The sequence below is a fragment of the Ambystoma mexicanum genome, chromosome 1q (assembly GCF_040938575.1).
Source record: "Ambystoma mexicanum isolate Mex_15411 chromosome 1q, UKY_AmexF1_1, whole genome shotgun sequence".
NCBI lineage: Eukaryota > Metazoa > Chordata > Amphibia > Caudata > Ambystomatidae > Ambystoma > Ambystoma mexicanum.
Genome location: NC_090922.1, coordinates 1,314,281,555 through 1,314,299,155, shown reverse-complemented (window position 1 = coordinate 1,314,299,155; position 17,601 = coordinate 1,314,281,555). Strand labels below are relative to the sequence as shown.

The 17,601-nt window shown below is 44.7% G+C and overlaps 1 protein-coding gene across 2 annotated transcripts in view; it reads left to right on the top strand.

Annotated features, from left to right (window-relative positions):
* LOC138546897 (carnitine O-palmitoyltransferase 2, mitochondrial-like) overlaps positions 1-9,664 on the top strand; it is a 135,740-nt gene extending 126,076 nt beyond the window's left edge. For both annotated transcript variants that reach the window (XM_069642172.1, XM_069642173.1), the window contains one exon: positions 7,835-9,664. In XM_069642172.1, the coding sequence (XP_069498273.1) occupies positions 7,835-8,166 (332 nt within the window). In that variant the 3' untranslated portion in view covers positions 8,167-9,664. The remainder of the gene's footprint in view (positions 1-7,834) is intronic.
* Positions 9,665-17,601: the final 7,937 nt, after the last annotated feature.

Genomic DNA, 17,601 nt, shown 5'->3' with positions numbered 1-17,601 from the left:
TGGACAATTGTAAAGGGCCAGTAACATGGAAATGGCCAATTCTATGACCGAGAATTGAGTTGACCTCTCATCATCATGCCAGACAAGATTTAGACTAACCCTCATAAGGACACCTCCATTAGGGTATCTTGGGTCTTGATTAGTTAGTTGTTATTGTCAATCTTATCATGAATGTTGGTATGTTGTTTTTTCTTTTCATCTCTCTGGTATTTATATTTTTTGCTTTGAACATTTGCAATATGTGTGTCATGTGATTATTTCTCTGATTTGTCATTCCTGTTGTAACAAACTAAAAACAATGATGAAATAACACTATTTTTTCATTAATTCTTTTTTCGTTGCATTAATTGCTTCATTTAAGTTATCCCTATGTAAGATCTATCTGATTTCTTACAACAGCTGTGGTACCATTGTGAGAGATGAGGCTACGGCCCAACTCATGGTTTAATAAATTATATTGGGAATCAATTGTTAATAATTCCTGATAGGAACATTTCTTTTTCCAATCATGATTGTCTTTACTCCAGTTCCCATTGGAGAGGGAGAAAACCCATAGGTATTTGCATAAAGTTGGGAAGCAAAGTCTAACGCAGAGTCTGCAACTTTCGGCTCGCCAGATGTTTTGGACTAGGACTCCCATGATCTTGCATCGTTGGCTGTGCTAGATGTGTCTAATGGGAGTTGTAGTTCAGAACATCTGGAGAGCCAAAGTTTGCAGACCCCTGGTCGAACGTGCCACACACATTTAAAAAGCTGATGACCCATCTGCTGACACCAAATACTCATTTTTAGCAATTTCCTGGCACTGTCAATCGATGTATACAAAATCCAAACTACCTGAGCGGCCATGTATGGTGCGGAGCTATGGGGTTTTAGCAATTACCAAACATTTACGCCTATAGAGACCCAAGTTTCTAAAGTCACTTCTTGGACTCCTGCTGAGTTTTCCGACCGGCCCGCTTCATCTGGAGTGTGGGATGTAGCCAATTTCTGGTGAGGCGTCCATAAAACCGCTTACCTACTGGGTTAGGCTCTGGGCAACTCCTGAATTAGCAAAATACAGAGAGGCTCTAACTTACATACTAGAGTCACCAGCAGGGCACTCTTTTGCATGGGTCCATTACATCAAACAAGCAGTTGAGCATGCTCAAATTAAGTGATCTGTGGCTAAACCCAGAGACAATATTTACAAGCAGCAAGTGCTCTGTGAAGCATGTAGTCAAGTTAGTCGTGTGATGAACTGAAAAATTCATGCATATCTTTGTAATCGGAGGCTCACTTAATGGCCACAAAAAATGAATTTGGTTTCGAAGACTATCTTGATTCGATTTCCCCGGCCTATGCACATTAACTTTAAATGTAATTTAGGACACACACTCTGAAGGTTACTAAATTCACTAGCAACTGGAAGAATACTGATTCCAATATTTGTTCACTGTGCGGCATTGATGTGGAAACTATTATGCATGTTCTGATTTTTTTTTTGCGATTCCCTTAAAGACTTGAGGGTGTTGTATTTGCTTCCGCTATTCAAGAAGGCTGGAGAACATTGAGCTCCAGAAGCATTATTGTTATTTCAGCTGATTACTGATCAAAACACTGTCTTCTTTGTCAAGTTTATTTACCAATCTTGGGCCCGCAGGAAATATTTGATTGAACTCTCATCCAATGACAATAGACAGTTGTATTCTTTGTCACAATGCTCCAAATTCTGAATTTTAATCCTGTTGATATTGGTATTATGTTTTTGAGTGACCTTAACTGTAATCCCTTGTGTTTTTAATTGACTGTTTTATTTGCTGTGTGCTAAAGACCTTTGACTCGAATAAAGCTTTTAAGAACTGAACTGATTCTCGGAATTAGCACTGGAGTGGGATTCTTCGATGCCAACTTACTGGATAAGCAAAGTATTTTCACACTTTGGTCTAACCAAACTCTCTCTGGGTAGCTCAGGCTGACAAGTGAGTTTGAGCCTTGGAAGAACATGGGGTTTGGGTAGTAAGTGAATTAAACTATTTTTAAAAATCGTTTTTATAGATGACCAACTAAGAAAGACCGCTCTGAGCAAGGAGGACTTCATGTAAACATGAGGATGGATCCTAGCAGAGATCCACAGGTGATGGGTGCATTTGGTAATCTGGAGGAATCCATTTGTACTAACTGGTGGCGATTAGCAAGAATGATTTGAACCAGCTGAGGATGATCTCACTGATCCCCATGTAGCAATGTAAATTTCCGGTGAGTGTCTGGTGGTCTACTTTGTCAATTGCTACCAAGAGGTCAAGGAGCACTAGGAGGCAAGGATGGCCATATTTTAAGGGAATTGTTGACCACCTTGATGGTAGCGGTTTCTGTGCTGCATCTGAACCCAGATCAGTTGGACAGAAGGAGGTTGGCTTCAGTGTGTTGGAGTTGCATGGCTACTGCTTTCTCAGGGGTCTTACCCAGGAAGGGAAGATGGGGCAGTAGTTGCTAAGGTTGTCAGAGTTTGTATTTGTTTCTCGAGAAGCCAGAGTATTTGTCCAGTTTGGAGGGTCTAGGGAAGGGGCCTTGTTTTAGAGGGCTGCTGATGATTGTCAGGTAAGAGTCCTTCAGTAAGGAGTACAGAGGTAGGGAGGATGTAATCTGCATACGATGTGGCTTTGAGGGATGCAAAGGTGGCAGTGAGGTCTACCATAGTGTTTCTTTAAAGTTGTCCATGTAGTTGTGGTTTTGTGAGCTGGGATGTGTAGTGTGCTGTGTGTTGGAGAGTTAGTGTCTGTGTTGGTGGATGTTTGTGATCTTGTTGATGAAGAAAGAGTTGATGGCGGTTGATTTTTCAATGGAGTGGTTGGGCAGACGGCTGATGCAGTACTTGATGGCTTCGAAGATGGCTCTGCTTTTATTGGTGGCCTTGGCTATGGTGTGTTAGTTGTAGTTGCCCTTGGCAGTGGTGATCAATAATCTGCCTGTAGCACAGAGTTCCTTGAGCAGGGTGAGGGGGGAGGCTCTGCATGATTTTTGACAAGTCTTTTCTTGGTTTCTGATAATTTGTTTATTGAAGTTGAGTTGTGAGTGTACCAGGGTGTAGAGGAGCAGGTAGACGCATATACCCTAACTCCCCCCCCCCCCCACTGCTGTCGTACTGGGACAGCAGGAGAAGGGCTGCATGTGAGACCCTCTGTATTGTCCCTATACCTCGCTGACTGTATTAGAGACATTATGCACTCGAACAGCCATACCAAATATACCCTCATGTTGAGAGTGTGGAGGGATGTCTACACGCACCATCAGACATCATGGAGATCTGAGTATGACAGGGGCAGAGTGATATCATGAAGAATATATCCGAGAATATGCTGAAACGATATGAAGATACTTAAGAATAACGATGTAACAAGCGACAAGAGATACATGTACAAAATGATAAAGTAATCATGTTTGTAAAAAGAACATGAAGTAGCTTGTGGATCAATAAGTATAAATATGCAGCAAACTCAAAATAGATGAGACGTATAGAAGCTTGCTATAGAGTAATATATTACATGGCTGGGATGGCCATGATTGGGAAATGGACGCCGGCTCCTGTGAAGATCCATTCTAACTACCTCAAACAGATCCGGGCTGAAGAATCAGGAGATGCTGGAAAAGGTCTTTGTGTGCAAACGAAGAGGAGTCTATGTTGGCCTAAGATCAACAATGCTATTTCAAGAAATAACTGCAGAGTACTAAGGGAGGCAGACGATTAACGTCATGAACGTGAGACACATTTCTCTTAGATTAACAAAGATGAAACATATGCAAGAGCCAAATATTGGACAATAAACAGTGAATAAGGCTTATACAAAATGGAGTGAGCATGTTTCTAGAGGCCAAGGAAGCAATAGCACCTAGCTAAATTGGTTGAAATGGACAAATTTCAAATTTGATGCAGAAGACGAAAACAAGGGCTATTCATTAGGCTGCGGTTGAAGATAAATGATGTGTTCATTCTCCCTGAAATGTGCTAGAACAGAGAGCAACGGCAAGCTCAACTACAGATGGGAAACATTGGTGTATGGTCCAACTGATGAGAGATGATGGCCTAATTGGGAAAGTGGGGAGTAATCTGATGTGACCCAAGCACTTGGGTTTCTATTCCCCTACGTGCTGCTAGCAAGCTGAAAGTCCAAGGTTGGCCGGGTTGCCAACCAATCAGTGGGTCTATGTGGCAACCTGCAATACAATGTTGCATAGACCAATCCACTGCCATTTTGTCCGCTATAATCAGTATTCTATGTATTTAGAGGTAGTTTGAGGTGTATCTTACAGATAAGAGACCGCCAATGAAGTACTAACCTGTGTACCTTTTATAGGTAGACATGTTCCCCTAACCAATTCCTCCTGCCAGTAGGTTTCACAGTTTGCCATATAGGAGGATGTCCTAAATGACGCATATTGGGGTATAAGACGTCTGTATAAACAAGTGTGTTTGTGTGCGTATGCAAACGTCAGTCCAATGTTTGTTATTGTACCGTGCTTTATTAAAATAAGAATAAAGCAGAACTTTGCCATATTCTTTGATTCCGTCTGGTTGTTTGGTCTGAGATCTTTATTGGTAATTCCATCCTAGCACAAGAGGTGCTTCAAGGTGCTAGAGCACAATTTGGTAGCAGTGCGGATGGTTCAAGGTCTAATTGACCTAGGCCCAGTCCCAGGCCACAAAAGTTTTATATAAGAAAAAGAGGGATAAAGCAGGATGTAAAACCTAAAATAACATAGAAGGGTCTCTTTTGAGGGAAATGGGAGGAAGATCTGATGACGCCATAACAGACGAGCAAAGAATGCTGTCTTTAAGTAGACTAAATCTTGATGATGCAGAAAAGGATAAGCTAGGGCATAATGATGTCAGTCGAAGAAAGGGAAGAAATGGAGAGAGCGCGAAGAGAGGGCGCATGCAGATTTTCAAATGAGTCAAGTATAGAGAAGGGGGTAAAAAGGTTGGATTTACAGGATCCCAAAGAAAGAGCACCAGCATCGACACTGTATAATGAGCGACCGCAAGAACGATTATACAGTACGGGAGATGTATCCCCGCCTTACGTGAGTTGGTTTCGAAGCGAGCAGGATATGCAGGTGTGACTGCACAAAACATGACGCATGGAAATCCATTTAATAATTGCAGAGCAGATGTATGGAGGGCGCTCGGAGTGCAATATCCTGATACATCAGACATGGGTGCGATTATGAATAGGAAGATGGGGGGAGGATGAGGACCGTGTTGCTTATATTCAAGACAGATGGCGCAAGGAGACACGTAAACCATGAGGTAAAACAGTGGCATTATTTTACCACATTGTGTCTGGGACTGCCCGAGCCACTGCAACGGCAGCTGAAGAAACAGGTGGGAATGGAAGCAAAACCATGGGCAGAAATATATTTGCCGATTGTGCTTCAATGCCGATTAATGCAAGAGAAAAACAAAAAGTAAGCTGAGAGTAGAAAGCAGGAGGAAGCAAAGTTGGTTCAGAAGGTATTGTCAAAAATAGCCATAGAAGGAGCAGTATTGAAAAGTAATGTAGGTGGGGTGACACAGGAGATGCAACCAGGACAGCAAAGTAACGAAATACATCCCCCAGATTAGAGTGGGTATAAATATTGGCCAAGAGGAAGAGGGAATGGGCCTAGAGGAGGAGGAGGAAGAAATGGATTACAAAACCCTCGGGAAGGGGAGGATTTAATGGTGGACAGCCGCAACAATGCTGGAATTGCGGAAGAATAGGATCCATAGCTAGAACATGTAGAAGCAGAGGAGCTCCAAGAGGGGGGGATGGGCTATGCTCCGCAATATAATGGAGAACCACAGGAGTATTATGCCCAGGATCATACGCAGGCTCGGACATGTGCGCTGCAAACACAGCAAATGCAGCAAGCGCCATTACAAATGCAAATGCCACAAGAGCGGTTACAACCTCAGCAAGTGCAGACACAACAGGCTATGGCACCGCATTGGAATATGAACACAGCAGTTCAGCAAGCACCCACACCCAATTTGGGAGGTGTGACTGCGGTAGGAGGAAATCCTTTCACAGGTACAGGGATGAATTTGTACCCACAATAGGAGCGCCCAGAGATCGACCTGATGTGTGCAGTACTATCTGTGGACACCAGACCCCCAAGAGGAAGCAAGAATCAAGAGCAAGGATCAAGATGGCGATAGGAGGCAAAACATTTTCATTTCTTGTAGACTGGAGCAACTGGTGCATGTGTCATGAGGGACAATATCCACTGTCCTGTATTGCCATGAATGCAAAGGGATTCTCTGGGGTGACAAATGTAGTTCCTTTTACAGACTAATTGCCAATCACTATAGGAGAACATGACGTGTCGATGCCATTTTTGTATTCTAGGCAGACACCAGTTGATATAGTAGGACATGACTTGATGACGAAACTCAACATGACGATATCTTTTACTGATGAAGGAATAGTGTGTTCCACCGCAGGGATACATTGGGCCTCATTACGGGTCCGGCGTAATAATTTACTGGCGCATGACTTCCTGGTGCCACCGGCTCATTGCGAGTATGGCAGCCCAGGAAGTCATGTGCCGGTAAATTGGAAGTCCCCATTCCCATAGTGTCTTATCAGACTTTATGGGAGTGGGGACACGGAAGCACTGGCACCGTTGCTAACGGTGCCGGTGCATCAGTGGAGGGTTTGCCTACCGTGACTGCTGCACCTGGCAGGGTCAAACCTGTTAGGTACGGTTGCCACGGCAGGCAAACACGTAGTTTGCTGGTCCGGAAACAAAGATGCCGGTGAGTATTTTAGTTGAGGCAGGCTGGGAAACCCTCATAGAGATAGTGAAAGGTAGGTCATGGCTTTATTTTTTTGACAGCATCATCCGCAAAGAATATGGCAGGGATCCTATCATTTCCCATCTTTGGAGGATCCAGGCAGTTGTTAATCAACGCCTCAATAACCCCATTGATATAAGTACAAAACGATAATGGGACAATCCCTGCCTTACTCCCCTTGCATCATCAAAAGGGTTGGTTACCTTACCTGCCAAACCCCAGCTACTGCTTGGTTGTCAGTATATAGTAGCTTGGCAAGTGATAATAAATGGTCCGGAAATTTCCTGTAAATTAGGGCCTTCCATAACCACCCTCGCGGAACACCATCAGATGTACTTTTTAAATCGTAGACTTTTTGAAAGCAACGTATTTCTGTAGAATGATTAAGAGGTGAAAGCCCTGATCTGGGCAGCTTTTACCAGCCTGGAGATGGCTACTAATTTCCCCTGAATCGCCCTCCCCGCCACCATACATACACACAGCACACCAATTCTTACTCGCCAGGAGTCAAACATCTCCAGTCAATGGCTATTGGCGAATGCTAATTTTGCGCCCGTTTGAAGGAGTAAGAGGGAGCAATTGGGAAATCAGTGCAAACTGGGCAGGTTGAAAAAATATTCGATCAGTGAAAGAAACGCCTCGTACAACTTCTCTTGCTCCTTTTACAACTTTAAAAATGAGATTATGAGGCACTAGTCCGCTCCAAATCCCAGAACCAAAACAGAAACCCCCATTCCAGACTACACTCCAGGCCATTTCAACGGCAGATATGTACTATACAAATGGCACGAAAGTAAACTGTGTGGATAGATTAGGAAACTCTGTTAGTAATGCTGACCAGCCTTTAGTTCAGAACGATGTGTGCATATTCTGTGTCTCGTTATTTTTTTTTTTTTTAAATGTACGCTAGTGTCCAAGGGATTGCTTATGATGAGGCAATGTTTAGAGCGAATCATCATGCAAGTAATTGACAAATACTTTTTACTAACGTGATTTTTTTGTTTGTTGTATTTATAGGGCAAGGATTTGACAGACACTTGTTTGCATTGCGATGCATAGCGGCATCTGCAGGGCGTTCTCTACCCGACTTCTTTGAGGACCAATCATATGCTCGAATAAACCACATCATTCTCTCCACTAGCACCCTGTCTAGTCCAGCCATCAAATTGGGAGGTTTTGCACCTGTGGTGCACGATGGCTATGGCGTGGGGTACCAGGTGCAGGATGACTGGATAGGCTGCAACGTGTCTGCCTATGAAGTACGGGACGTTGGACAATTTTTGGAGTGTGTACACAAATCCCTAGAGGATATCTTCACTGTTCTAGAAGGAAAACCTGTTAAAGGATAGGTCTATATTGTAATGATTGTATGGATTTCATAAACCTTAATCTTGGGTGTTCAGATGTACAAATATTACAAAATATACTAACTTGGATTGTTTATTTGCAAAGGGTGTTTACAACAGACACTTGAATGTAGATTGAATAATAAGCATTTAAAAACAGGACTGCCTCGCACTGTTGGAGCACATATGGGATAGGGCACAGACTATTTCATCGCCCCTCCCCCCCCATTAAGGTAAGTGGTGTTTGGCTTTGTTGAAAACAATTTGATTTGCTCAGAATTCTTCAGAAAGGTACGCAGTGGAAGGTAGGCTTAATGAGAATATGAATTCCTGATTGGATCATATAGTATGTGCCTATGGTGTTTTCATGAGAAAATGGAGGGGCACGGAAGTGTTATATTTTTGTCTGAACTCGCCGTATGATTTGTGTGTGAAAGGGGCAGAGAAGAAATTGATGTGGCCTTAGTATGGTATTCCCGTGCTATCGGACTCGAGCTCCTTTTTCTGTAATTGCTGTGTATCATTCATGATCACATTTCAGATGCAACCTAAAGCAGTTTGGAATTCCCATTGTATATTGATTCTATATAAATCTGCGAAAAGTGGCTTTGTAGCTGTTTTTCTGAAGTTTCAAATGCTTTAAACTCTGAATTGTTCTGTTGTGCGTACGTGTGTGGGTGTGTGTGAGGAAAGAGCGAGAATGAGAATGGTGAATGGAGGAGGGAAAGGAAATGGTATTGTGAAAATTGCTCCTGCAGTGGTGCGCCCATAACGGAATCGCACCAAAAGATTGACAAAATAACACTGAATAGATGGTTTGCCCGCATTCGGTATGGCTTGAAAAGACCGAACCCGAAAATACCGAATTAGGAGAGCGGGTACACCCCTACTGCGGTATTCTTGGCTGTGGGGGTGGCCCCCCACATACAGGGGGGAAAAAACGTGGGAAAAAAACCTAAAAGCTCGAATTGCAAAATGCAGCAAAGTGTGCCTGGGTATTTTGCATTTCGAGCTTTTCGTAATCTGTTATGATCACGTACATCCTCATAACGCTATTGTCTCCATTCAACACCTTAGCTGTACTGTAAATCATTTTTGCGTAAAGCCCTGAATAAATACTTAAAATCTTGCATATCAAAATAAAAAAAACAATGTCCAGTTTGCATGAATCACCAGGAGATTAAAAGAGTGAATTATGCATAGCATCTTCTGAAGTGCTTAGAGGTTTGGTAATACCACATGTGTTTAAAGCACTCTAATCTTTTTTAATCAATCCTTTGTTAATATTTAGACATACATACATTGTGCCTAACCAAAACGCTGTATTTATCTGCTCAGGGATCCATTTGCACTCCTTTTCCTGTTCCCAATGTCAATCAAGGTGTGTGTACCTGCAGGCAGCAATTTATTTTCTTCCATCGGTTTTCTGTTTTGCTACCAACTCACTGTCAAATGTAGCATTATTTCCCTTTACGTTTCAATAAAATTGTGAATATATGAATATATGTCCCTTCCTGTTTTTTTTCTTTGAGCGCAATCACAAAGTTGTTGAACATGACCAAGCATGCTGGTGTACTCCACAAAAATGTATTTTCTGTGTGATCTCCTTCTCATCTTTGTTAGCAAGCCTGCAGCATCTTTCTGAACCAGTCTGTCCCTTTGTTCTCAGAAAGCCATGAATGATCCCTCCCATCTTTACTACTGCCCGAGATCGCTTTCCACAGTGTTTTGGGAGGATGCAGTGTGTGAGAAAGATCCAAGAATCCCCACCAGAAAGAATTAAAAAGAATTAAAATGTTCATCTGAGTATCTTTCTACTATCAGTTCGTTTCAGAAGTGCATAAAACCTACCTTTTTAAGTTGCTGTGGCATATGCCTGTAGGTAGACGGGTAAAATCATCCATCAGATCACCCTAAGCTTGTTGTATTGGCCCCATTTTCTAATTAATCCTTTGGCTGCAAAAAGGCAGTCGTTTGGGATCTACATAATAACATGATGAGAAATAAAGTGGTGAAAATCATGGTCCAACATAAATTGTAAATGGGTTTGAAAAATAAAATATTAATACATTTGTTGGTTAAAGGCGGCTTTATTTTGCTTCTCGACTGTGGTATCAGCAATTAAAGCTGATGTTGCAAGAACGTGTCAACCCCCATCTTCTTCAATGGACAAGATTTTTGTGCAGGATGGCGAGATCGGGGGGGGGGGGCATGTCCAGCACAGTCAAATGTTTTTAAAAAAATGAAACCTACCTGCATCCCAATTTCTTTTTATTACTAATAAAGCTGTTTTTGATAAGGGAATAATCCTTAACCCTCACTGCACCGTAGTCCATTCGTCTTTTTTTTTTGTATGCTGCTTTGAAAGAAACCTCTCCAAACTATGTTCCCCTACCACTGCTTTTATCCAGTCTGTGGACCAGTGAAGGGCAAAACATACCCACTATTACCAGCGCTCCTCCTCCCACTACAATTCCCTTCTCCTGCATCACACTGTCTTCCTGCACTTTCAGTTCTGATCTTGCTATTTACCACATAGGGGTACGGTTCACTGAATCCCTAACCAGCTATAGGTCAGGAACCAAATTCAGATATAGTGGTGTCTGACCTTCACCAGTGTGAATAGAAATAAATAAATAGCAGTATACGTGTATATCATCCCACATCACTCTTCAAAAATGCATATCAAAGTATTAGGATATCGAACAAAAATATTGTTGTGAAGTGCTTGTCTGAGTCTGCTGTAGCTTGTCATGTGCTTGGTGATGTAACGTGAGTGTCAAGTGGAATGTTGATGTATGAGTGAGAGAACGCTGTGCTGAGTGTTCTGTATAGCGTCAGTTGGTCCCTACCTCCCTGGGTGATGGGTGCCGGTGCTTTGTTTTATACCTGATGTCTTTATGTCTTGTAACTTGTAACTTAAGATCTGGCAATAAACAAATTAAGAAGCAATCTAGCTAGCTTGAAAACAGCTTCTTTACATTGGTGACGATCTCTGAAAAGAACCCTAAGGCAAGGAAAGGTGAAAAAGAAGGACAGATACTGAGGACTGCTGCGGGGGGTGCAGGAAGCATCAGGACCAGTAGAGAAGAAAAGGACAACACCGCCCCCAAGTAAGACTACCCATCACCCAGGGCGGACAAGAGAGGAGGGTGAGGCCCACTGCGGACTGGATCAGCAGCCCTTAGGACGTTGGGAGTGCTGTCCTCCTGGGCCTTGAGAGGATGGGAGGAGGTATCAGGTTAAGTGAGTTTGATCCCGAGTTAGGCTGCTTATGTGATCCGAGCAAGCGGTGATAAGCCGTATGAAAAAGACTGGATGTCCTCTGTACGCAAACCGTAGCAGCCACAGAGGCGAAAGGGTGTCAAGGGGCCACATGTGAACGGAACGGTAGGCCCTGCGAAAGGCAGCGAGACGAAAGACCAGGACAGATTTTCTCTGATGCAGCAGCCTTATAGTTTGGTCGTGGACTATGAACGTGGACACAGCCATGCGTGCAACGGCCGTACTGCCCCGATAGGGCATCAGTCAGCGTAGCGGTACCTTTGTCCTCCGAGCATCCACAAGACTGATAACATCAAGCAACAAGGCAAGGATTTGGCGAATTGATGGAATGTTGCATGCCTTCCAATGTTCCGAAGAGCAGTTTTTTTTTTTTTCTTTCGTGAGGTATTGAACTACGAGGCGGCGACGTTCGAGTAAAGGACCTTTTGAAAGGCATGCACTTCGACGCTGTCCCGTGCCGGTATCAGGCAGAGGAAGCATCGGAGCTTAGGGAGATGCTATGCTTCTCGTTCTGTGGAAGGCAGCAGCAGCTGTGCCTAGGGAGTGCTGCTTCGCCCCGATTAGCGAGGCCTCATGTAGCGGCCAACGTTTGGCTGAGTCAGGAATACATTTCATGAGACGTCGTTGGGTGTCGCTGCTTATGGTGTATCAGGTGCAACGTTGGGGTTTTGTAATGCACTATGATATTGGCAATTGTTTATAGGTTCAAGTTGGCTTCAAATATATCTTGCAAAGTGTTGCGTGCATAGTGTGAAGCGTCACATGTGAAGGTTAAGTTGTACAATGCACGCACGGTTGATGGTAGTAGGTGTGAGTGTGTACTAGAGTCATAGTTGCTTTAGCCATTTCTGTATGACAGCATGGTATGTGTGTTGTGCAGCAACATGTGTTAAGTAATTGTGGTTTGTGGTAGGAACATGTTTTAGGCATTTGCAGGTTTATGGACTTATTGGACGATATACCGAAATGAGTATAACAAAATGCAATCAAATTTGGTGGTGTGGGAAGTCTTCAGGTGTGGAGATTACTGGTGCGTGAATGAGTTATCTTAACATATTGAGGATTTTTAGGTGGTAGGTTGTTATGTAACATGGACTTTTAGGCATTTAGTTTACCGATAGGCCATGGACAAGGAAATGAACTGTTATGTAGATGAAAACGGGTTAATTTTGTATGTTGAAATGGGGCGCATAGTATATATATGTTCACCCACTTCAAGAAGTATGGGGGTGAATAATACTGCTGTGTTGATGTCACAAGTGTCATTCACCCATTTCAAGAAGTGTGGTGGTGTGAATAATACTGCTATATGTGGTCACAAGTATTAGAGTTGAGTGTGCAAGTCTGTATGCATGTAGTTAGATTAGCACCTATGAAGGAAATGTGTAACTTCTCTTTAGTGTGTGGTGTTCGGAGAGCTTGCATGCAGCATGCATCTGTTATTGGATGGTCCTCATATCTAAGGTTAGGAGATAGCGTCTCCGTTGTGGTTGATAGTGTTGCTGGGTGGTAGCACCTCCTCAAGCAATGTTTGTGATTTATATTTTGGTTTGCATTACTGAGATTGCAGTGGTAGCGTCTCGGTTGAAGTTGACAGGAGGTAGCGCCTCTGTGATGGTGGATAAGTGTTGCTAGGTGGTAGCGTCTCCTATAGCAGTTTTAGGTTTCCATAGACTCCATACCCCGGGACTGACTACTGTCTCCCAGGGCATGTAAAGTCACCATTGGCTTTACTAGTCCCAAATTATTAACGGAAACCAGTACAAACCATCATATTGTCGACGTACTGTTAGGGGCAATTCGATTGCCCCGGGATCTGTTAGTCGAGGCGGCACGTCTCCGTCCCCCCTGATTGAGTTTTGGCTGGTGGCAGTGGAAACTACTTTTTATATTCGACCGCAAATATTTCCCTATGGGATTTTCCCATTGTTCGAGGCTACCAACTTATTCTCATAGCCTCGAACATAAAGCCGGTTTATTTAATTAATATTAATTCGCCGGTTGGTATTTTTTGCAAGGACTCGATTCTAAAATGGCATTTGTGTTCTCTTCTGTGACTCCAACCCAAGTCGAGCCCTTTGTTCCCTTTTTGGTGGACTTCTCCACAGAAGCCTCCAAAAGTGCTGCCACTCTGTCTGGGTACCACAGGGGGTGTGGGAGGGGGTTTAGGCACCCTGGACTGAGTTACCTTGGTACCACTTAGCATGTTTGATTGACAGCTAGGCTGAGTGAATGGAAGTATGCTGCATAAAAGCAGGGCTTTGGGGACTGGAACTTCAGAAGTCGCCACATGACCTGAGAATCCGACGAGGGAGAAGCTGAGCCGACCTACCACGATGACACCACCGGTGGAGCCCTGCAGAACCGACCCACCACTTCCCGACGACAGAGAAGATCTCCCGGCTGGAGAGGCTTCTTCCCCTGACTGGTGGGCACAACCAGTTTACCTTCTTCTCTTCGCACCCCAGACCGGTTTGTGGTCGAATTGCCCGTGCCAAGCACCCCGGCAGCCGGATAGCCACTTACCACTGGACCGCGAATCAACGGACCGCTCCTTGTACCTGAGAAACTCTGCGGCTGGTTTCTTCCCTGGAAGTGCAACGGACTCCTGTCTTCCTCCCCGACGAGATCCCCGGACGAAGCACCAACTTGCATCCGCTGCCAGGAACAACTGCCCCCGCTGGAGTATTCTCACCGCTTTAAGGTACCGTGTCTGCCAGGCCTCCCTTTCTAAAGATTGCTACAAGGTAATAATAACCCCTTAACCTTCTGGACTGGGCTGGCTGCCTTGACCCTCTAACTGGTCCCTTTCTTTGGTCCAACTCCTTTTTGAACCATTACAAGACTTTTGTGCACTGCAACTGTGTGACCTTGGACACATTTCGTTTTGATCCTCTTAAAGTAGATCCGGCCTACTGACTCTGAATTCACGGTGTTACTTTGCCTTCCTCTCTTGTTGTGTTCTTGAAAAAGTGTTGGGATCTGTTTCAGTTTATTCTCTGCTTTTCTCTCCCTTTTTAAAACGAATTATTAGAGTGCCATCTACGTTAAGCGCTCACCGCTGTCTGAAAATAAGTGGGGCTTTACTTAAGACTTGTCTAATATTCTTTTAAGGGAGTGTATGGGCCTCATTATAACTCAGGCGGTCCAGAAATAACGGTGGCGGTAAACCCGCCGCCACCGTTGTTTCCGGACCGCCTGATCCCGACTCCTGCAGGCGGGAGGTGATGTTCCCGCCAGGTCTGACCTGGCGGGTTTAACACCGCCCGCCTGCAGGCGGCCGAGGAAACACCGGCAGCATTACAAGATGCTGCCAGTGTTTCCATGATCCCCATTCCCATCGAGTCCCATAGGACTCGATGGGAATGGGGATTAACACCATTCCGCCTCCGTGATTCCCGGAAAACCGGGGTTGTAATGCCCCGGTAATTCCGGGAATCACGGAGGCGGAATGGTAATACGAGTCCGGCGGTAACCAGGCGGTTTTACCGCTGCGGTTACCGCCGGACTCGTAATGAGGCCCTATATCTTTTAGTGACCGTGTTTTTGAATTGCTTACTATTAGTGCCTGTGTGTTTTTCTAGATGTGGTTTTAAATAAATGATATCTCTTTTACACCAAGCCCTGGTCAGTGTTTACTTGTTCTATTGTGTTCTCTTGACCTATTGTGAATACTCTGTATACTGCCTAACTCTTCTTGAGGGAAGTCTGACTGCTCAGCCACAGCTACCAAGTGAATCTGTGTGGTACAGACTGCTACCAAGTGGGTTTACTGCCAAACACCTGTAGTCCTAAATCTTTTGCAGTAGTCCCAGAGGGAACTGCACAGGTTTCTGCCCAACAACTTTCCTGTGGGTCTGCGAGCAGCGCTTGCCTGCTACGAATCCTGCTGTGGATTGCCGGTAGCTCTGCCTCTCTCCTGCTGATGCTGCCAGTGACCAGCAGCACCTGTGAGTCCTCCGTGCCCCACAGCTCCGGCTGTGGGCAGCAGACAGAAAGGACTCTGCCAGCCTGGATCCTTGCACGGCCTGCTTGGGCCCTGCTTTCAGAACTTCCTGACAGCACCTGCCGCATCCTGGCCTGCAGCCAGGAACCTACTCAGCAACCTTCTTCTCTGCAGGATTCCAACCCTCTCGGGCTCGCTTTTCCCGGCATCTCTCCTGCTGGTCTCCCTTTCCCTGCAGTTGGCTCCACCTTTTATGCACCTGTAGCTCATTAACAGGTTGCAGGTGCAAACCCTTATGTGGAATTGCCTCACTACAATTACTGATACTCTCAGGACATGCCTGAGTTTCACATTGGTTCAAAGGCCTCTTCCTCATCTAAGTAGCAGAGTGGTGTAACTGTATGTTAGTGTGTACAACTCCTAGGCGCCTCTTTCTTGTCCCAGTACTACTCCTAGTCGCCTCCTCCTCGTCCCAGTACTAGAGTGGTATGACTGAGGGGAAATAAAAGGAACTGATTGACAGCAACATATAAAGGTAGGGGGAGGGCGTAAGGCTTGTTCTCTCAAGGGAAAGGGGGATACTGTGTCTCACCTGCAGACCCCCTCTTCAACCTTTTCCTATTGTTACTACCTTGATGGTATTTCCCAGAATCAATCTGGAAGGACGAAAAGGGAAAAGGGTGACAATACCCCCATGAAGGCTGCTGGGACTGAAGGTTCATTATGGAATGGAAATGGGGGATAACTTGTCCCACCTAAGGACATCCCTTGTCCATTCCCCATGTTCCTTCTTTCCAGGTGATCCTCCCTCGCCTATTGACCCCCAGGGTCGGGATCCAAAAGCGATGGCCCTTCCCTGGCCACCTGAGTAGAGGATAATGGAGAAAAGGAAGCGAAGACGTCCTCCGTTTCCTCACAGTACATAGTATGGTGTTGCGGCAGGCACAGTGATTGTCAACTTCAGGTAAACAAGATGGTCCTTCCTTGTCATTGATATAGACTGTTGACAATATTGTGTTAAATAACACTTTCAGGGGAGGACAGCCCTCAAGCGCAAGCCAGGTAGGCCCAAATGCAGGACTCCTGCCCCTGTGTGCCTATCAAATTGGTATTTTAAGTGGATTTAGAGTTGCCATATGGGGTGCTGATACTTTTTTGTTTGTTGTTAAGGGAACCAGGCGGTGCGCAATTCTTGCTTCTCTTAAAATAAAAATTACACATATGTCTGCGATTGAGCATAACTAATTCCAGGACCTGACGTTGAGTAGGCGGGGTTGGGGTTGAGGTGTGGCAGTCCAGTGGAGACTCTGCCTGGGCACCACCTCCAATGACTGGTTGGATGCTGGTCAGACGTCAGCAGGCCAGCATGAACTGCAAGCAGTTACTTGTGGATTCTGCTTGCGTTCCCGGCCTCCGGATTGGCCAGCTCTTTCCCACAGGAGTTAATATATAATGCAATCATAACTATAGAGCAAAGCAAGCTTTGAGGCTAACTACAGTGTACTCTATTGTAGAAGCCTGCAGATGTATAGACTGGATGGAACTATTGATCACTACGTAGGGTAAATATCTAGTTAGCTTGGTGTATTCAATATCTAACAGGAAAGCAAGAAAGAGACTAAGCAAAGTGGATGGCGTAGCAGGCAGGGAACATTTATCTGAAAAAGGAAGACCTTTTCTTGACTATCACTCTGTCATAAACCAGGCTGTGAATCGGTAACCCCCAGCTGTACTTGAAAAGGATACAAGCTGTAAGGTCAGAACTTAAGGATACGTGATGAGATGATTCCAGCCAGTATATTATAGGTCCTGCCATTGATGGACTGCCACGGAAGAGGAGAAGCGATCCAGAATAGACCTTCCAATTAATAGGACCCTCTGTCTGATGACAATTTCACAGGCAGAGTGAGGGATTAATGGAAAGGGCAAGAAACACGGACAATCACCAAGCTGTAGGAACATAGGAAAGGCTATGAGAATGTGTTCTATGATGATTCAATCTAAGATGCCCCCTATGAAACACACTAACCTGTTGGTGTAGTTCCACAGCATCCGAGCATAACACCAGACAATCCAATTAGAAAACAACGTCTAGGAAGGGGTAGGTTAGTGGGGAAGCTAATCCCGAACGGCACAAGGGCCACACTAGTGCCGGGTCGGTGCATCCCCGGACAGAGTCATGAAGTTATGTGCACTGCAGGTATCCA